Source organism: Quercus lobata, chromosome 12 (genome assembly GCF_001633185.2).
Source record: "Quercus lobata isolate SW786 chromosome 12, ValleyOak3.0 Primary Assembly, whole genome shotgun sequence".
In the NCBI taxonomy this organism is placed as follows: Eukaryota; Viridiplantae; Streptophyta; class Magnoliopsida; order Fagales; family Fagaceae; genus Quercus; species Quercus lobata.
Genome location: NC_044915.1, coordinates 13575764 through 13597936, shown reverse-complemented (window position 1 = coordinate 13597936; position 22173 = coordinate 13575764). Strand labels below are relative to the sequence as shown.

Here is a 22173-nt window from a genome sequence, read left to right as displayed (position 1 = left end):
GTATAGATGTGTGCAACAAATGTTAACCTTCAAAAAGAAAAATATGGGAAAAGAATAAAATTTTAAGCAATAAATGCTCCCTTTATCCAAAATCATGATTTTCAGAAACCAGAATTTGTGTACAATATATGTGGGAAAAGAATAACAGTGACTGCTACTAGCGTCCAAAGTCATTGTTATCACAAACCAGAATCATTGTACATTTGATTTGATTTGATTTGATTTGAAAATCTGTTTGTTTGTCCAGCTTTGTTTTCGTGGAGTCAATTTTTAGTGTGCCCTTTGTCCGTGGGTCCTATTAAAGGACCCGCCACCCACCATGGTTGGTCTATAAACAATGGTTTGAATAGATTTGGGTATCATCCCCCACAAAACCACACAAACCAGAAGCATTGAACAAGTTACAATGGGACTTGTTCAAAATTCAAGAATATCAGTTCTTCTAATCTTGCTATGTCGCTTTTCTTTAGAATCTGGCTCTGCCACAGGCACCATTACTTCTTTTCAACCCATCAAAGACTCTGACTACATAATCTCCAATGGAGTACTTTCAAATTGGGATTCTTCAGCCCTGTAAATTCTACCAATCGGTACCTCGGAATATGGTATAATAAAAATTCAGCTTTCTCTGCCCAATGGGTATGGGTAGCCAACTGACAAAACCCCCTGAAGGATGCTTCTGGGGTTGTTACCATATCTGAGGATGGAAATCTTGTAGTTTTAGATGGACAAGAACGGATAATTTGGTCATCGAAAGCCACAAACTCAGTTGTCAATTCAAATGCCAAGCTTTTAGATTCAGGGAACCTAGTCTTGCAGGACACTAATGGGTCAACCATATGGGAGAGTTTCCGATTTCCTACTGATACAATGTTGCCCAATATGACAATTAGTTCTAATGCAAGAACAGGTAAGAAAGATCAGTTGACACCATGGAAAAGCCCTTCTGATCCATCCATTGGAAGCTTCTCGTGTGGTATGAAACCTCAAAGTCTTCCTCAAGCATTTATTTGGAAAGACGGTAGCCCATTTTGGCGCAGTGGCCCGTGGAACACTCGGAACTTTATTGGAATACCAGAAATGTATTCTGTATATCATCATGGATTTAGTCTCGTAGAGGATCCAGATGGAACATTATCTTTAAGTTTCTTTTATGTGAACCTGTCTTTGTCACATTTTGTCCTGACTACGCAAGGAGATTTAGAGCTAATATATTGGGATAATGAGAAGGACGATTGGGAGGTCCGGTGGAAAGCTTTGAAGACTGAGTGCCATGTTTATGGTAAGTGTGGTGCATTTGGAAGCTGTGATTCACGGAATTCACCAATTTGCAGCTGTTTACGGGGGTTTGAGCCAAATAACACAATCGAATGGAGTAGAGGAAATTGGGCTAGTGGATGTGTGAGGAGGACGCCCTTGCAGCGTGGGAGGGTGAACAGTACTGGTGGTGAAGCCAGCAAAATGGATGGGCTTTTGAAACAGAAGATGATGAAGGTGCCAGACTTTGCAGATTGGTCAGCTGCTCATGAAGATGATTGCAGGCAGCAGTGTTTACAGAATTGTTCTTGTATAGCTTATGCATATGATGTTGGCACGGGGTGTATGCCATGGACTAGAAGCTTGATTGACACACTCCAATTCTCCAGCGGCGGAGTTGATCTTTACATTCGTGCTGCCTCTTCAGAACTTGGTGAGTTATTTTCTGTCCAAATTTATCTTAAGCTTCAAATCACATGTACTGCTTGTCCATTTGGTAAAAGACAATTTGTTTTACAAAAAGAGAAAAGAAAAGAAAACATATTTAGTAATCTCTTTTGTGTGAATTATGTTGGGGATAAAAAACATAAAACCAATAACCAAAAATCCCACCTCATGGTGAGAGCAAAATCTCAACCAATATTATTAATCAAGTTGGAGTTTTCCAAGGGTCAAGCTTCGAATTAGTGTTCAAGCATATTAGTGTGATAAAATTAATCTTTAATCAGTGTTAATCTTAGAATTTTTAGTTGTTTAGCATGTACATCACCAATGTACTCTTATAGTATAAGGTAAATAGCTATCCATTAATCTGGAAGGACATCATAAATTAATTGGAGTAGGAGTCCCGCAAAGGTATCGGGAGCTGGTCCCAACTGATTTTCAAACTGGTTGCCATGTGTCTATCTCGCGGGAGCAAATCTTAATTTCGCTTGAGCTCAAAGCCCTTATCAGCAGCAGCATTTTAAGCACATGAACCTCTATCCCATTACAGTAACCCCACAAAATACAATGCATTGAATTGAATTACATACAAATTTGGCGTGGAATTAAGGTAGGACCAATACAAGACTCAACATTTATAAATAATGGCGGAGAGCTATAATTAACACTAATCGTTTTGTCACGCAATTTCAGCATACACAACAAACTTCAAAAAATATAAGATTAACAACTTCAGCGCAATTAAATCTTCCAAACAACTTTTTGAAAGAAACCCAAATAATAGGCATGCTTCAATAGGTTACAATGGCCATGGAAGAAAATTCGCGCCCAAACTCTTGTCTCTCACCATTGTGTATTTTCTTAGTTACAACAGTCCAGTAACTTTGTTTATAAAGCCTTGAGAACTTGGGCCAAAAAGTAAGCTAATAAGCCCTCATAGCAATACTTTTTTTCTGATTTAAAAAGCCCAAAAATTAGTGTAATACTTTTTGCTGTTAACAGATAAAGAGGGAGATGTGAAAAAAATTATCGCTATCACAGTGGTAATAGGAACAGTTTCCATTTCAATATGCACTTTAATATTGTGGAGGTGGATAGCTAAACATAAAGGTAATATTCTGACAAAAATTTACACAATGGGCTGGTAAGTTTTGCTACATATTACAGATTTCTGACCATTGTTTTGGAAATCAGCAATGAAAAAGAAAGCAAAGGGAATCTTGTTGTTCAACAGAGAGGAAGCACACAAAAAATTCCCCAGTGAAAACATGCCTGGAGACAACCTGAACCAAGTTCAGGTCCAGGAGCTACCGTTATTCAATTTTGAGAAGCTGACGAGTGCAACAAACAACTTCCATCAATCTAACAAGCTTGGGCAGGGTGGTTTTGGTCCCGTATACAGGGTAACATTCTAGAGGATTTTTGTCTAATAAATTGAATATCTAGTTAATGATTAGATGTTTGTTTCTAGGGAAAATTGTCAGATGGACAAGAGGTTGCAGTGAAAAGACTCTCCAAAACTTCAGGACAAGGGTTAGAAGAATTTATGAATGAGATGGTAGTAATTTCTAAACTCCAACATCAGAATCTTGTTAGGCTCCTTGGCTGCTGTGTCGAAAGAGAAGAGAGGATGTTGATATATGAATACATGCCAAACAAAAGTCTAGATGCATTCCTCTTCGGTTAGTTAATTTTGATACCATTTTTTATTACAAAATGCTATACTTTTTTTAAAAAAAATTTATTTTGTTGACAGAAATAGTGTATTGTAGACAATGGATCAATATTCTTTGTTGTGGTACTTCACTTGAAACAGTTTTTCGTTGACTTCCACCAAATGAACTTCCTTTGAAAACTTTGTGTTCACTCACCTTGTAAGTTTGATACTAACTTTTTTCTCTTGTTTCTTTACTTTTATTTAAATTCATTAGATCCACACAAAGAAAGATTGCTAGATTGGAGAAGACGCTTCAACATTATTGAAGGAATTGGTCGAGGTCTACTTTACCTTCATAGGGATTCGAGATTAAGGATTATTCATAAAGATCTAAAGGCAAGTAACATCTTGTTGGACAATGAGCTAAATCCAAAAATATCAGATTTTTGTATGGCTCGGATTTTTGGAGGTAATGAAGACCAGGCCAATACTAATAGGGTCGTCAGAACTTAGTAAGTACCTTTTAATTTGTTTAATTCAATTAGATACTAATATTGATATGTGAGATGACAAGATTTGGTTGTTTTATGTTTTTTAAATTTAGTGGCTATATGTCTCCTGAATATGAAATGGAAGGGCGATTTTCAGAGAAATCAGATGTTTTCAGTTTTGGGGTTTTGTTACTAGAGATATTTAGTGGAAGAAGAAACTATAGCTTTAATAAGGATGAGCAGTCCCTAAGCCTTTTAGGATTTGTAAGTCATAGTTATCTCTCATTGCCTTATTTTAGAAAACCTCCAATGCTTGTTTCTTAAATGTTTTAGTATTGATGATGCAAATTTCTATCTTGTTTTCTTGTTTCTAGGCATGGAAATTGTGGAATGCAAACAACATTATGGCCTTAATCGACCCAATGATATCTGAACCATGCTTTGAAATGGAGATTTTGAGATGCATACATGTAGGCTTGTTATGTGTGCAAGATTTTGCTAAAGATAGGCCGAATGTTTCTGTTGTTATCTCCATGCTTAAAAGTGAGATTGTTGATCTTCCTCATCCAAAGCAGCCTGCATTTACTGAAAGGAAGATTGCCTTAGGTACAGACTCCTCTTAAAGCTGCTCTGTTAACAATGTAACTGTTACAATGGTTCAAGGTCGATAGCTAGCATGTTTTATTTACATAATCATGTGGTGGTTACATATGCATTTTAAACATTTCTGGAGAGTTTATTAAAGTATGAATAATGATTCCTCTATTCCCTCTTTAATGTCCATGATTAGCTCAATCTAAGAAGTCTTCTTGGTACACTTAAGGATGATTTACCCCTTTTAACAAAAAAATTTCGATGTATTAGGGGTTAGTATCCATTCCAAAAATTGCTATATAATGTGGCACATACCAATAACAAATGAATTTTCATATTACGAAATAGATAGCATAGCTGAGAGCATGGTATTCACTTTTTAAACCTAAATCAGTTGAAGGTCTTGGCCTTTGAAGAATTGATGATCTATATAAAGCCTCGATCTCTAATGCAGATAATCATCTCCTGAAATCCAAATATCACCAAGATTGAAGAAATCAACTGCTGCAATCTGGAAGGGAATTCAATTCCATTGCTTAACAAGGGTCAAATACCAATCCCAGAAATTAGCCAAGTAGAAGACCTCATCCTCTCTAGTTCAAATCAATGGAAAAATGATCTTCTTTCCAAATATTTTTGAGTCCAATTAGCCATCCACATTCAAAATGTCTAATAATAAAAGAGTCAATGTAAACATTTTCACATCTTCCTTCAAGCCGTAGCTAAGGCTGCCTTACTCGTAGTGAAGGTGATACCAAAATTGTAATTGATGTTGATATCAGGCCCATCTCGTGTTTAGACTGGTCCATTCGAGCGCTCATTTAATGGTCTAGCCCACAATTGGGAAGTGTAAGTGTGTAACCCATATAAAAAATTTATTCTCATTTACACACACACAAAAACGTAATATATTTATACTTTTTTTTTATATGGACAAAAGTTAGGCAAAGTACTTTAAGTGCTATTCCTTAAGTTCCCATCTTAAAATTCAGTCATTTGGCTACTTAATTAAAAAATACACTTCTATCTAATGAGTAAAAATTCACACGACAGAATCTTAAAAAGAGAACCTAAGGAACAGTACATAAGTATTGTATCTAAGTCTTGCCCTTATTTTTATTTGGGAAATGCTAATGGATGCCCTTAGGGCAATGATTAATAATCCATTTAAAGAAAGTTTTATGGGAGAAAAAAAAATTAATGTTTTGACAGCTTTTTTCTATTTTCCATAAAAGTGATGTCAAAACTTTCCTAAAATGGATTATTAGCCATTACCCTAAGGGTATCCGTTAACATGACGCTTTTTGTTATATCATTCATTGTGATTTTATGAACTTGGCAAAATAAAAATTTATGGTTGCGACTTTTTAGTTTCTTTAATTAAATGGTTTTATATTCTGCAAGATTGGAAATTGTTTAATTTTATTTATATATTTTATTTGTTAAGAGGCTTATAGTCCAATAGAGTTACTTTGTTTCTCGTTAAAAGGGAAAAAAAGCTACTTTACTATAGACCAAAGACTTGGTTCTTTTTTCTTTTCTTTTCTTTTCTTTTCCATTTTTTTCTCTGTTTTTTGTCAAGAGAAATGTAAATTAGATTTTGATCTTGTGGTAAAATATATTGAGTTAAAAGTAAAATGCTGATATTGCAAACTTGTATGGGACAGTGTAAACCATAGAGTTTACACCATATCCTTATAAAATTTGCTCTCTTAAAAGAAATGTGATTCTATTCTAGCATCTTATCTAGTATAAATAGTGAGTGATATTCTCTTCTTAATTTAGTCTATAGCCTTATAGTTCAATATAACTATTTTATTCTTGTTATATAGAGAATTTAATTTACCACTGCATATCTTTGGTGCTTGGTCACTCTATAAGTATAAGTGCTTATGGGGTTTGGGAGGCAAAGGTCGGAGTTTGAGTCTCTAAGAGGGAGATTCACACACATATACATTTAAATTAGGCTAGAGTAGAATTTCTATCTTGTATAAAAAAATAATTTTAAAATCATTCTCCTCCACTTGTTAGGGAAAAAAAAATCTCCTTAATTTCCACCGTAGTCCCTACTCTTCAAGTCTTTATTCAACCGTCTTTTTTTAATTTGCCACCGGAAGAGAATGAGATATAAGCAATTTCTATTCTATACTAGGTACGAAGACTTGACTTATGATGGCGATGTTAGTTAAATTCACGAGTCTGGAGTAGCATTTTCTTAGAAAACAACCTTTTGGAAAGGGCAATGTCTATTATATACATGTCATTTTTGCACATAAATCACGATTTCTAACTATTGTTACTAAGAACAATAATTAATAAATAAATAATCTTCAAACTATCATATAAAAATAACAATTCACATATATTAAAATTTACCATAAAATTAGAGAACAGTGGAAATATATTACCTCAATGATATATACTTTAAAGTAGTCTCATAACACGAGAATAATTTACCGTCAATTCATAAGTTTTTAGATGGCAAAGTTGAGAAATGGACCATGTTATTGACTTGAAACGATACACACTGTCTATGAGATTTTCGGTATAGTAAACTAACAACATTGTGCGTGCTGCCAACAGAGATAAACAGAGGTCCAACAAAGGCTGAAATGAATTATGGTAAAATTGAATAGTCTTATAAATTGTCAAGGGTCAGAAGTGTGGGAGACTCAACTAAAAAAAACCCACTCAAAATAAATAAAAACACACAATAGATGAATGAAACAATTCCAATAAACATAGTAAATCGCCACACACTTTCTCAATATTTAAATTACAAATCACTCCAAGTAAATGACTTTAAAGCCTGCTATCCAAACCTTCAATTGCAACAAGGACCAATTCTAAAATATTCTGTGGCTGCGCCTCCACAAATGATTGTAAGAGTATATCATTAAAGACCTATTTCGAGTGAGAGACATACATAATCTTAAAGCACACTGTAACAATTCACATGTCATTGTTAATAATTCAATACATATCTTCTATTATTATAGAAGATGAAGTTCTTTTTGCGCTAGAGGCTAGAGCTCGTCGGCTTCAAATTTTAGGTTCTTTCAGCAACTTCCTCTTACTTCTAATATCCATAGTTGTCAAAATGTAAATTGTATAGTGTATCATAAGATTCACAAGCACTTAATAATAAAAATGATAGAAATACTTTTTTCCCCTCAATACGATATGTATACTTACAACTATTTTTTTTTTTTTTCCCCTAAAGAGTAAAAGCCACCATATCCTAAAGCCTATTATTATATTTTCAGTTACAGAAAAACAATTTCTTTCATTTCAATCAATAAAAAAATAATAATAATAATAAGAAAAAAAGAAGGAAGAAAGCTGAGGATTTTGATAGAGTAAGGGTGAGGAGAACAGTCGGAGTCGTCGTCCAAGGCTTGATGTTCTAACAGGACAATTTGTAACTCGTTCAGAGAGCTGGTTTAGCAAAAATAAAAAAATAAAATAAAATAAAAAAAGCTGCCGCAAAGGAACAAAGAAGGAAAAAAATGGAAAGAAGTTCGATATTTTTGTCGAATTATCAAAAATTTATTGTTTTGGGACTTTTCTTCTATCGTTTTCTTGTTTATTTTTCTCCATGGTGTCCTTTTTTAATTATATTTTGTTAAAGTTTAAAACTTGAATATGAAAAAAATCTAAGTGTTTAATATATAAATGGAAGGAAAAAGAACTGGAATGCAGCATGACAGGATATTTTCTCAAAGATCCTATGGAAATGCCAAGCCTATAACATGCCGAACCTAAAACAAAAAATGTGGCTATCAAGTAAATAAAATAAAATAAATTTGGCTATTACGGTCTGTGTTTATTGGTGTTGTTTAAACAACAATTTTTGTTAATACAACTAGGGGCGGCTTGATGCATTTGGGGGCCTTAAGCAAAAATTGATCATCTTATTTTAGATGCAAAATTACTACTAATAATTAACATGAATTACGTAGAATTTTTTCCTTTTTTAGAAATTTTATAGAAAGAAAAAATTTGACAAAATTTTTCATACTTGTTGATGTGGTAGATTGATAGTGGTAAGTAAAACAGTGGTGTTAGTGGTAGACTTAGATGAAAACTAGTAAAAATTTGCTAACTAAACTCTTATTGTTGTTCTTTTTTTTTTTTTTTAGAAGTGCGACATTTACAATATTTTTTTACAACAAATCCTAGATTTTAAACTACTTTTTGTTTTCTATTTGAAAATATCACTATAATTACTTTTTTGCCATCAACAATGGGCTGTAACAACCTGTTACTTAACATTAGTTGTAAAAGTGTTATGAAAAATATTGTGAACGTTGCATTTTTCTTTATTTTTAATTTATTTTTCATCTGATAAAAAAATTATTTTATTTATTGATTATAAATAACCCTATTGGTTAAAATTTGGGGGCCTTTTTTTTACTTGGGACCTTAGGCGACCGCATTTCTTACTCCACCATTCAGCCAGCTCTGAATACAACGTATATTTTCACAATACTTTTTCACCCATACATATTTCTATGTCATTTAAATAATGTTAGAAATACAAATGGGTCCTAAATCATTTTAATTGTGAACTTAATATTTTCTCCTCGGCAGATAGGGACAAGACCTTCAATTATCTTTAAGCATTTCCAAGTGCCACCAGCTTTTTAAAAGCATAGTTGAACAGTAAAAATAAGATGTATAGAAGTCAAGAAAAGTGAGCTTAATAATGGTGGATGACTCACACGGTGTGTCCCATTTCATCATTACACTGGGCAAAGCATTCTTCTTCGTTTTTTTCCTCCTTTTTTCGTTTGCTTTGTAGACTATTGAACATAATGAGGAGGAATCTTCCAACTAAAACACAAAAAAGCCAATAAACTAAAACCAAACAAAGATGAATTATCCGGTCCCACGAGAAAAAGCAATTCCAATGACGAAACTTCATAGTTCCTACAACTTTCCGTAACTCTCCAACTTTAACTATAATAGTTTTCCTTTTCAATTATTGTCTCTCTCAAACTGAGCACACAGAAAGTTTTTTTCTACCACCAAATCGTTCAAGCCTACTCGCATCCTCAAGGTCCTATCTCTTCTCTTACGCAATGTTTTGTGTGAATGCATATGAGCTTACACATAATTGAGAGGTGGCCATGTTTGATTTGACTCACAAACAAAACACATTTTCTCGGAGAAAAAATTTATAACACAAATTATTTCATAATTTATTTTTTATAATTGTGATGTGGTAGAGTGTGAGTGGTGGAGAAAAAATGATGAGTTCATATGTAAGTGATAGATGAGTCCAAATCTTCTGTCTCATTTTTCCTGCTACACTCTATACTCTACCAATAAATATTTGCCACGTATTCATCTAATTAATTAAATACTACTATTAATTAATAACTGTAGTATTAATAAGTTAATATTGATAGTATTTAATTAATTAGGTGAACACATGGCAAGTATTTATTGGGGGAGTATAGAGTGGAGCAGGAAAAATGAAATAGAAGATTTGGACTCGTGATAGACAACTAGTCATAGTTATCATTTCAAAGTCATGAGGAAAAAAAAGTTATGAAATAGTTTATGGTCCTGGATTAATTATTAGACTAATTTTGTGTTAAACTAGGCAATTAATTTGAGACGACTCAATTCATTATTTGTGTTAAGTTGGGTTGACTTGTCATTTTAATATAAACTCATTAACCCACACTACAAGAATTTTGGTCTTTTGCGACCAATGTTTTAGCGACGACCAAAAAGTCGTCACTATTAAGCATACATCAGCGACGAAAATATATGGTCATCGCTAATGAGTGTATTGTAGCGACGACACTAAGGTAGTCACTAATAAGTCATCGCTAACGCCATGGAGGGAATTTTATTTACTTTTGGAAAAATGGAGGGAAACTTTTAGCAATGACAATAAATTTTGTTGTGACGACATTTATGTCGCTAAAATAAGGTGTATTTTAATGACAACATCTATCATCGCTAATAATCATCTTTAGTGACAACCTTATATTTCGTCACAGATATGTGGCCAAAAATATATAGTAAATATATTATATATATGCTTTATTTATTAGTGATGGCACATTAGTGGTCGCTATTAGAATGCTATTAGTGATGACATAACATGTCATCGCAAATATATCTACCTAAATATAATGGAGGGTAAAATTTTCACTCTCAAAAAGTGGTGGGAATTATTGGAGGGAAGCAGATTTTATATTAGCAATGAATTAGGTCGTCGCTATAAGGGATCTTTTAATAAAGACAAAGATTGTCGTCACTAATATGTGACCAAAACAATTTTGATATAATATGATTTTTATTTTTTTATCAAATCCTCCAAATGCTTCTTCAAATATTAAAAATGACATAAATTCCTTTAAAATGTTTGAAATGATTAAAATACCATTAACCTCGTCAAAATGACCAAAATACCCCTAAACTTATATAATGACCAAAATAAACTTGCAGCCTCCAAAGTAATTTAAAACTTTCAAATCCGTTAAAAAAAATATATATATATATATGAGACAACGGAGGGCTTGTTGCTTCAATATACTCTCAAATCATAATGTTACCCATTTGAAACTTGAAATCGATAAAATAATAAAAATTGAGAACGTTCTAATTCCACTCAAAATACTGACTAATTCTCATAGTTATCAAAATGTGAATCGTATTGGGAATCAATTTTTTATTTTTTTGTATCATGTGTCATAAGAAATGTATTAGTCAATATTTACCAAACTAATAAATTCATTATAAATATATGAAAGGTATATTCATTATAAATTCACAATATATTCAACTAATAACCAATTCAATCATCAATTATGTAATGATATTTACCAAAAGTAAGTAAATAAATCAAATTAAAATATATTTATAACATACATATTCAAATTAATTAAAATCAAAAGTAATAATACGTGATATATGAGCCAAAATAATAAATTTTTTCATCATTTTGCCTAATCAATTTTATCTAAGTCAATGTTAACAAGATGTTCATCATCTTTCAAAATTATTTATTTATTAACATTTTCTAACAACTACTCCAATACCCAATAATCCACTGAAAACCTTCCTACTAAACCTAATTTCACAAAGTCTAGTGGTCTCAAGACCATCTATTAAGTTTGATCAGGTTTGACCAACTTTAACTAAACTTTAACTGTGCCTTTCTCTAAATCTAACAGTTTGATTGTGACCATAATTTACTAAATTAACATTTCATTACACTCTTCAAGTCCAACGGTTAGATTTCAAATTTAAGTATGGTGTGAGATGGATATGTGTTGTGTATCTATATGGCTATGTTCTCTTAATTTGTCCATTGAATTGGTCTCAAATTTCACCAACACCAATATGTCACCATACCCTTCAATCCTAATGATCAAGATTTGAATATAAATTTCACCAAGTCCAATGGTCAAATGACCATCTATTAAGTTTAATTGGGTTTGACCAACTTTAACTAAACTTTGACCGCCTCTTTCTCTAAATCCAACCGTTTAATTGTGAATATAATTTACTAGAATTAACATTTCATTACAATCTTCAAATCCAATGGTTAGATTTCAAATCTAAGGATGATGCGTGATGGATATATGTTGTGTACCTGTATGACTATGTTCTCTCAATCTGACTATCGAATTGTTCTCAAATTTCACCAACACCAATATGTCACCATACTATTCAATTCTAATGATCAAGTTTTGAATATGAATTTCACTAAGTCCAATGGTCTCGGGACCATCTATTAAGTTTGACCGGGTTTGACCAACTTTAACTAAACTTTGACCGCATATTTCTCTAAATCCAACCGTTTGATTGTGATCATAATTTACTAGAATTAACCTTTCATTGCACTCTTCGAATCCAACAATTAGATTTGAAATCTAAGGAAGGCGCGTGATGGACATGTGGTGTGTATCTGTATAGCTATGTTCTCTCAATCTGACCATCTAATTGTTCTCAAATTTCACCAATTTAATATGTCCCCATACTCTTCAATCCCAATGATCAAGATTCGAATATGAATTTCAATAAGTCTAGTTGTCTCAGGACCATCTATTAAGTTTGATCGGGTTTGACCAATTTTAACTAAATTTTGACCGCACATTTCTCTAAATCCAACCGTTTGATTGTGACCATAATTTACTAGAATTAACTTTTCATTGCACTCTTCGAATCCAACAGTTAGATTTGAAATCTAAGGATGGCGCGTGATGGATATATGTTGTGTACATGTATGACTATGTTCTCTCAATCTGACAATCAAATTGTTCTCAAATTTCACCAACACCAATATGTCACCATACTATTCAATCCTAATGATCAATATTCGAATATGAATTTCACCAGGTCCAGTGGTCTTGAGACTATCTAATAAGTTTGATCGGGTTTGACCAACTTTAACTAAACTTTGACCGCACATTACTCTAAATCCAACCGTTTGATTGTGACCATAATTTACTAGAATTAACCTTTCATTAAACTCTTCGAATCCAACGGTTAGACGTGATGGATATATGTTGTGTACGTGTATGGCTATGTTCTCTCAATCTGACCATCCAATTGTTCTCAAATTTCATCAACACCAATATGTCACCATACTCTTCAATCCTAATGATCAAGATTCGAATATGAATTTCACCAAGTCCAGTGGTCTCGGGACCATCTATTAAGTTTGATTGGGTTTGACAAACTTTAACTAAACTTTGACCGCACATTTCTCTAAATCCAACCGTTTGATTGTGACCATAATTTACTAGAATTAACTTTTCATTGCACTCTTTGAATCCAACGGTTAGATTTCAAATCTAAGAATGGCATGTGATGGACATATGTTGTGTACCTGTATGGCTATATTCTCTCAATCTGATCATCCAATTGTTCTCAAATTTCACCAAACCAATATGTCACCATACTCTTCAATCCCAATGATCAAAATTTGAATATGAATTTCACCAAGTCTAGTGGTCTCGAGATCATCTATTAAGTTTGACCAGGTTTGACCAACTTTAACTAAACTTTGACCGCACATTTCTCTAAATCCAACCGTTTGATTGTGACCATAATTTAGTAGAATTAACCTTTCATTGCACTCTTCGAATCCAACGATTAGATTCCAAATCTAAGAATGGCATTTGATGGACATATGTTGTGTACCTGTATGGCTATGTTCTCTCAATCTGATCATCCAATTGTTCTCAAATTTCACCAAACCAATATGTCACCATACTCTTCAATCCCAATGATCAAAATTTGAATATGAATTTCACCAAGTCTAGTGGTCTCGGGATCATCTATTAAGTTTGACCGGGTTTGACCAACTTTAACTAAACTTTGACCGCAAATTTCTCTTAATCTAACCGTTTGATTGTAACCATAATTTACTAGAATGAACCTTTAATTGCACTTTTTGAATCCAACGGTTAGATTTCAAATCTAAAGATGCCGCGTGATGGACATGTGGTCTGTACTGTATGACTATGCTCTCTCAATCTGACCATTCAATTGTTCTTAAATTTCACCAACACCAATATGTCACCATACTCTTCAATCCTAATGATCAAGATTTGAATATAAATTTTACCAAGTCTAGTGGTTTCGAGACCATCTATTAAGTTTGATCGGGTTTGACCAACTTTAACTAAATTTTGACCGCATATTTCTCTAAATCCAACCGTTTGATTGTGATCATAATTTACTAGAATTAACCTTTCATTGCACTCTTCGAATCCAACAATTAGATTTGAAATCTAAGGATGGCGCATGATGGACATGGGGTGTGTATCTGTATAGCTATGTTCTCTCAATCTGACCATCTAATTGTTCTCAAATTTCACCAATTCAATATGTCACCATACTCTTCAATCCCAATGATCAAGATTCGAATATGAATTTCAATAAGTCCAGTTGTCTCAGGACCATCTATTAAGTTTGACCGGGTTTGACCAACTTTAACTAAATTTTGACCGCACATTTCTCTAAATCCAACCGTTTGATTGTGACCATAATTCACTAGAATTAACCTTTCATTGCACTCTTCGAATCCAACAGTTAGATTTGAAATCTAAGGATGGTGTGTGATGGATATATGTTGTGTACATGTATGACTATGTTCTCTCAATCTGACTATCAAATTGTTCTCAAATTTCACCAACACCAATATGTCACCATACTCTTCAATCCCAATGATCAAAATTTGAATATGAATTTCACCAAGTCTAGTGGTCTCGAGATCATCTATTAAGTTTGATCGGGTTTGACCAACTTTAACTAAACTTTGACCGCAAATTTCTCTCAATCTAATCGTTTGATTGTGACCATAATTTACTAGAATGAATCTTTAATTACACTTTTCGAATCCAACGGTTAGATTTCAAATCTAAAGATGCCGCGTGATGGACATGTGTTGTGTACTATATGACTATGTTCTCTCAATCTGACCATTCAATTGTTCTCAAATTTCATAAACACCAATATGTCACCATACTCTTCAATCCTAATGATCAAGATTTGAATATGAATTTTACCAATTCTAGTGGTTTCGAGACCATCTATTAAGTTTGATCGGGTTTGACTAACTTGAACTAAACTTGACCGCACATTTCTCTAAATCCAACCGTTTGATTGTGACCATAATTTACTAGAATTAACCTTTCATTGCACTCTTCAAATCCAACGGTTAGATTTCAAATCTAAGAATGGCATGTGATGGACATATGTTGTGTACCTGTATGGCTATGTTCTCTGAATCTGATCATCCAATTGTTCTCAAATTTCACCAAACCAATATGTCACCATACTCTTCAATCCCAATGATCAAAATTTGAATATGAATTTCACCAAGTCTAGTGGTCTCGAGACCATCTATTAAGTTTGATCGGGTTTGACCAACTTTAACTAAACTTTGACCGCAAATTTCTCTCAATCTAACCGTTTGATTGTGACCATAATTTACTAGAATGAACCTTTAATTACACTTTTCGAATCCAACGGTTAGATTTCAAATCTAAAGATGCCGTGTGATGGACATGTGTTGTGTACTATATGACTATGTTCTCTCAATCTGACCATTCAATTGTTCTCAAATTTCACAAACACCAATATGTCACCATACTCTTCAATCCTAATGATCAAGATTTGAATATAAATTTTACCAATTCTAGTGGTTTCGAGACCATCTATTAAGTTTGATCGGGTTTGACCAACTTGAACTAAACTTGACCGCACATTTCTCTCAATCCAACCGTTTGATTGTGACCTTTATTTACTAGAATGAACCTTTCATTGCACTATTCGAATCCAATGGTTAGATTTCAAATCTAAGGATAGTGCGTGATGGACATATGTTGTGTACTTGTATAGCTATGTTCTATCCAATGTTATGAATACTGTTTAGGATCCCATTTCGATTTATCCAATGGATTGAAATATTTTAATACTGACCAATTTCGATGTACTATTTTAAGACGTTTCGGATTTCAAAATATATAAAACTATTTACTTTTAAAAACATATTACTTATATATATACTTAGTTTTGAAGCACTGCTAGCTAGTAAGAAGATTATAATTATGGGTATAAATAAAATTTATTTATAGTCATTGCATACCATCTCAGAGTTTTACTATTTTATAAATTTATATATATATATATATATACACATTTTGGTAAAAGTTCAAGGCCACACAATTTGTTAAAAATATTTATAAATTATAAAAGTTTTTTAATATTTTTGATTCTTAAGTTTTAGTTAAAATCTTAATTTTTTTATAAATTCATTATACATTTATATTAAAAATACAAACCTTTTTTAGATGGCACATGGTAATAAATTTTATTTTTTATTAAGATTAAAATTATAAATCTATTTAAATATTTGATATTATTTTGATGTACCGTATTTAAAGTATTAAAAAAAAGTAATAAAAAAAAGAAAAGATGTCAGACATAAGTAAAATATAACATTATTTTATTCAAAATAAATTAATAAAAAGGTTTCATGAGATACTTTGGGTCAAGCACATCAAAAAGGACAAAACTAATGTTAAGTTGGATATAAATATTAAAAAAGTGTACATGTGAGCAGCTAACTATCCAGCCAAAACAAAAAAAAAAAAAATTCAGCAAAAAAGTGAGCAGGTTACTTGAGCATTCAATGGGGGCAGTGTCCTTGAGACGTCCTATCATCGTCTCAATTCCAAGGTTCTGACTTTTTATGTAAAAGAAAAAAATAGTAGCTACATAAGTGAGTAATAGTAGCTATAGGCTAGTAATACAGCTGGGAAGTGTTATAGTTTATATTCTCAAGGAAATATTTGAGTTCCCACGTCTCATCTTTGCTCCCCAAGTCTGTAAATTTCAAGATTCAAGCATTATAGTTTATGTTCATTCACTACCTATCTTCTTCTTCATTTTGCTGCCTAAGTCTGTAAAGCTCATCTCTTTTTATGTTCTTATTCTTTTTATTTTTACCACTTAGAGCTATGCAAACAGCAAGAGCAAGAGGCGGATTTGCACAAAATTGGGGCGGATTTGCGCATAATCTTTTCTCATCTTCCTCCTCAATGCATCCCAGATGGGTTCTGTCTTTTTTAATTTTATTTATTTATTTATTTTTTGCTTTTGACTGCAGTTTAGAAATATTTGAGAGAAAGGATTGTTTGTATTTGGAGGGAAAATGGGTTAGGGGATGGGCCGAAAATTATATTTGGAGGGAAATTATTTTATTTTATTTTAATTTAATTTATTTTTGCTTTTGACTGCAGTTTAGAGATGTTTGAGAGAAAGGATTGTTTGAATTTGGAGGGAAAATGGGTCAGGATTGTTTGTATTTGGAGGGAAAATGGGAATGAAAAAAACACCTAATATAACGGATTTTGTAGTCCCATGATGAGCATGATCCCATGTCTTTCTCAGTCATTACCGCCAATTATATATCACTCATCATCTCTCTCGTTCTTTCTCACATACCCGCTAAACCTGTAGATTCACTGCTGTTCAGGTATTTTTTTTTTCTTTACTTCTGGTTAATTTTGTTCTTAGTGTTCTCAAGTTTTCAACTTATTAAAATAGGAAAATTGTTAAAAAGTGGCATAAATTTTATTACTTATTAGTTGGCCTGACAATAGCTTTTTAATCGACATCACTTGATCAACAATATAATATAATATCCAAATTCTAAAATTTACTTTTTATTCTTACCTTAATTTATTTTCATTTTCTCCAATTATAGTTGTTTTCATGAGTCGTCATGGTCAAAACTGATTGGTTCAAAATTGATCCTTCGGTGGGTTGGGGATAGTTCAATATTTATAGTCAACTGCACGTAGAAAATAGATTTATTTAAATGTGGACATTTGGGATTTTTTTTCTTTTTTTCTATTTCCTTCAAATGGGTTTCTAAAGTAATCTTTTGTTTATGGTGATAAATGATGATACCAAAAATGTTAATTGTTTGAACTTTTATTTAGTTGGCTCAATAATTAAAGAAAAATTGTGTCTAGTTCCTTTTTATGGGGATGGAAGAAGTTCACTGGTAAAAGTTCTTTGGTCACTAACAATCTTCTCTCAACAGATATGGAAAGCATTTTGTTTTTTGGTTTTTGTTTATATTATAACTAAAAATAAAGAGTAGAAGGAAATGATTAGAGTGACTTTTTTTATCTAGATGATGTCATTGTAGTATCCTACTAGCTTTGTGAATTCTAATCCTTACTTCACCTAAGATTTTCTTTTGGGAAATTAAGTTCCATCACCTAAGAAAGAACCGGAGACTCTGTTGTTTGGATGTCCATGTTGTGTATCCATTTAAATTCTTTTTCTTTAAGTCCACTATGAATGATTTGTTTTTTAGATAAGTGATATTTCGTTTGTGTTAATGGTTTTTCATTTGCTTTAAATTCTTTTACTTTATTTTCTTTACAATGATTGTTTTTCTTTGTCAATTATATTATTTGTTGTCTTCCTCTCTCTCTGTCAATATATATTAGTTTTTGGCCCCCCTAAGAAGAATGTCTCCACCTGATGGACCATCACACGAGATGGTTGTCCCTACTGCATCTGGTTAGTGCAAGTTTAGTCTTTCATGTAGTTGTCTTTGTTAGTATAGAATTTGTATAACGTTGCCAAAATGTTACTGACTATGCTATCTTATTTTTCCTAATAGTTAATATGCCCAACAAACGGAAAAGAGGTAGAAATCTATGCACCAAGTTTAAAAAATTGAGGGAAAATGGACTCGTTCCGATAACCATCCCTCCAGGGGCCAAAGGACCTGTGGGTGAAAATGCTGGTGTGTTTACAAGAAGGGTGGGCTTCATCGTTCGTGAACATGCGAACCTTAGCTATGAATCTTGGTCTAAGGCCCCACAAGAACACCGACAAATGTTGAAGAATCGTTTGGTGGTAAGTTGTTACTACAAAGGCTATGGTATTTAAAATTTGTGTAAAAAAATGAATGATAATTGTTTTTTTAATTATTATGTTTTAGGCTGATTTCACGTTGGACTCAAATCGCGTTGAGGATAAGATGTGTATGGAGATTTCATTGTCAAGTTGCTATAATAATGTTCGGAGTAACTATTACAAGGAGTACTTGCCATTTAGTAAGGAGGAAGTGAGGGCCAATGTTCCACCAGATTTGACACAGGACAAATGGGATGCTTTATGTGATCTATATGAAACAACCTCATGGAAGGTAAATCTTGTTCATACTAGAATGTTAATAATTTTCAACACAAGTATATTTTCATATATTTTTTGTTATGATTGTTAATTCTCTTCGTTTTAATTATCTTTTTTCTTTTTTATCTAATACTTGTTAGAAAAAGTCTGACCGGAATAAGGAGAACAGAGGAAAGAACAAAACTGGTCACACTTGTGGATCCAAATCATTTATTGCTTACTATGAAGAGGTTGCAACAATTTAATTCTTTATTATTTATAATAATGCTAGTGTATACATGTTAATTTTATCTTTATTATGTGCAGAAAAAACAAGGTGGTAAAGAGATTGGAAAAGTGGATTTTTATAAGATGACCCGCACAAAGAAAGATGGTTCTTTTGTGACTACTACCAGTGAAGAAAATTACGTAATTAATATTCCAATTTGTATTCATATATATCAAAGTTTGATTTCATATAGATAATTTATAGAGTAAATCTTGAATTAATTGCATAAATTATTTAGTAAAATTTTGTCACTTGTGCAGAATCTAATGATAGAAAAAGTAGCTGATGAAGAGAACCAAAGCACTGAGGAGGAAATTTTTACAGAAGTGCTAGGGACAAGGCGAGGCTTTGTAAGAGGGATGGGGAAATTTGTGATTCCGACCCCAACCCCTTCTTCTCATTTGCGATATGAGACAAGCATGAATATGGAGTTGGAAACCTGCAAGCAAGATTTGTCCAATACGATGCTGAAACTGTCTGATGCGGAGCAAAAACAGGGTGAGTCGGATCAAAAACTTGCTGAAACACAAAACCAAGTGGCACAGTTGCAGAGTCAGGTAGAGGAACAACGTCAGCAACTAGCTATACTGATGGCAAGGTTTGGTAGCTAGTCTATAAGGTGATTAGTTTATTAGTATATTAGTATTTGAGACTTTGTTATTACTTTATGAAGACTTTGTTATTACTTTATGAAGAACTTGTTATTACTTTATTAGTATTTGAGACAATAGATTGGAATTAAAATTATGTATGTGATATTGAACTTGGGAATTGTTTTTCCTTATTAGTAGTTATTGCCTTTATTCCTTTGATGGTTTCCCAGGTCTTTCCATTTTGTTTACCAAACATAATCTCCATTTTTTATCACTATCATTTACTGTTTCTGTTTTTTGTTGGTATGCTCCAATTAAGTTATATCTTTTAACTTTTCAAAAACCGGTGCCTAAATTTTCAGTGGTGGAAGTTGTAGGTTTGGAAAATCAATTAGGAAATGATAGTGGGGATTTCATTTATTTATTCTATTTACTTAATTGTACTGCTAACTGAATGTGTGTGTGGTTTATGAACTGGTTTATGGATCTTTTACCGTTCCTGTGATGTAATAGTTTAGGAAAAATAAGTTATCTTCAGTTTGAGCTTTCACTTTTGCGTCTTAGTTTACAAGGAAAAAGTATTTTGTAGATATGAGAAGTGGAGTTGAGAGGTTTTTGAAAGGGATTTTTGCATGAAAAAGATCACAATCATTTTAAGTGCCATCCCTAAATTATGGGGAGTGTTAATGTTCATCAGAACTGACTCAAGTACATAACTATAAGAAATTAGGATTTGATTTTTGGAGACAAAATTAAGAACTGACTCACGTACATAACTATAACAATGCAACTTGTTCAAAAATTCTTTTTACAATAAATGCATGAAGAAATCATCAAGGAAAAGGAAAATAAAATTACCGTATAAATTATCTACTAAGTATATAAAAAGAGCAAATGTCTCTAGCTACAGGTGAGAAAGAAAAACTTTTAATATTAAAAAAAGTTATGTCCACAAAATTTTCACAATAAATCTCTTATCTTAAGTAGCAAGTTATTATTTACTATTATTGGTGAGAAAAAAAAAAAATTTAATGATGGGTTCAAATTAGAATCATTAATAACTTTTCGTTAAAAATTTGTTGAAAAAGTATTGTAAATATATTATAGACGTAACACTTAGTATTTAATACTATTATCTAAAACCTTTAAAATAAGGAGAATTGGTGAGCATTTTTTTTTCCTTCAAGTACGCCAGTTTGGATTGAGTTTGTATTCGTTTTTTTTTTTTTTTTTAATGATTTTATATGTTTACTTTGTACCTTTATAATGTAAGCTTATAGTGTAAAATTTAGACACAAAAAGTAACAAATATTAAACATATTTGTAAAACAATGGTAAATATTGTATAAATTTTGCAAATGTGTACAATATTTGTCAATTTTTATATGTCTACAATATAAATTTTCATTGCAAGTACAATACAAATATAGAGATATTGTGAATATATTGTAACACGTGACAATTCTTTTTAGGTCAAACTAAAATAAAATAATAAAATATCAAACCAAGAACTAGCACAATTAAAAATAAAGGTACTGTATTGTGTATTGTGAAAATGTCATGACATTTTGTTGTTATTACAATATTTTTATAATTATTGAGGTGTAAGTTCCTTATAGGTCAAAATAATCTAATAAAATATTAGATTAGATTGTGTTCCTAGATTTTTTTCTTTTCTTTTCTTCATTTAGTCAAATTTAGTAAGCCAAAATTCACATTTTCAAGCACATTTTTCTTGGGTTGATTTTTTTTTTTTTGCACACCGTTTAAAATTTAAAGTAATAAAATAAAATAAAAAGATAGTTTTACACCAAAAGAAAATTAAGTTTGGGATAATTTTATTACTCCCTCAACTTTAAAACTGAGAAAATACCCTTAACTGTTATACTCTTAGTTAAATCATTTTGAAATCTTATAATTTTTAAAATATTTTATTGTAGAATATCTTAAATAACCTTACAAAATTTTAATATCTCAAAATATTTTTTATGTATTTTGAGTTTTTTTTGGTAGTTATTCTTGAAAAGTTAGAATAGTGATATATACCACACATGCCGTGTCACCCAAATTAATTGATGGAAAAAGAGTAAAACGTGCCCCCAAATTAATTGATAGAAAAAGAGTAAAAATGGTAAAGTACACTTAAAAGTAAAGCATCTGCCATCTCTACTA

The 22173-nt window shown here is 32.0% G+C and overlaps 1 protein-coding gene and 1 pseudogene across 6 annotated transcripts; both read left to right on the top strand.

The window, feature by feature from the left end:
- Positions 1-406: 406 nt before the first annotated feature.
- LOC115970257 lies at positions 407-4520 on the top strand (annotated as a pseudogene). Its single transcript, XR_004087121.1, has 8 exons — positions 407-1694; positions 2668-2678; positions 2716-2811; positions 2896-3104; positions 3173-3383; positions 3633-3870; positions 3963-4113; positions 4224-4520. The product of XR_004087121.1 is annotated as a G-type lectin S-receptor-like serine/threonine-protein kinase At1g11300 (transcript).
- Positions 4521-16587: 12067 nt separating this feature from the next.
- On the top strand, positions 16588-20181 carry LOC115971041. 5 transcript variants are annotated; one of them, XM_031090713.1, is made up of 7 exons: positions 16588-16659; positions 16937-18519; positions 18623-18861; positions 18947-19153; positions 19281-19370; positions 19447-19548; positions 19669-20181. In XM_031090713.1, exons 2-7 carry the CDS (start codon positions 18468-18470, stop codon positions 20017-20019), a joined length of 1041 nt encoding a protein of 346 aa, XP_030946573.1. In that variant the 5' UTR covers positions 16588-16659; positions 16937-18467; the 3' UTR covers positions 20020-20181. The 5 variants fall into 5 exon arrangements, with proteins under 5 accessions (XP_030946573.1, XP_030946574.1, XP_030946571.1 ...); XM_031090711.1 differs by having other exon boundaries at positions 16593-16804; XM_031090712.1 differs by having other exon boundaries at positions 16593-17036; positions 17223-18519.
- The last annotated feature ends 1992 nt before the right edge of the window (positions 20182-22173 follow it).

Coding starts and splice junctions, on each gene's coding strand:
- LOC115971041 (XM_031090713.1), top strand. CDS start 18,468: ATGTCTCCACCTGATGGACCATCACACGAGATGGTTGTCCCTACTGCA. Junction 19,154..19,280: donor ATGAAACAACCTCATGGAAG/GTAAATCTTGTT, acceptor AATACTTGTTAG/AAAAAGTCTGACCGGAATAA. Junction 19,371..19,446: donor TTATTGCTTACTATGAAGAG/GTTGCAACAATT, acceptor TATTATGTGCAG/AAAAAACAAGGTGGTAAAGA.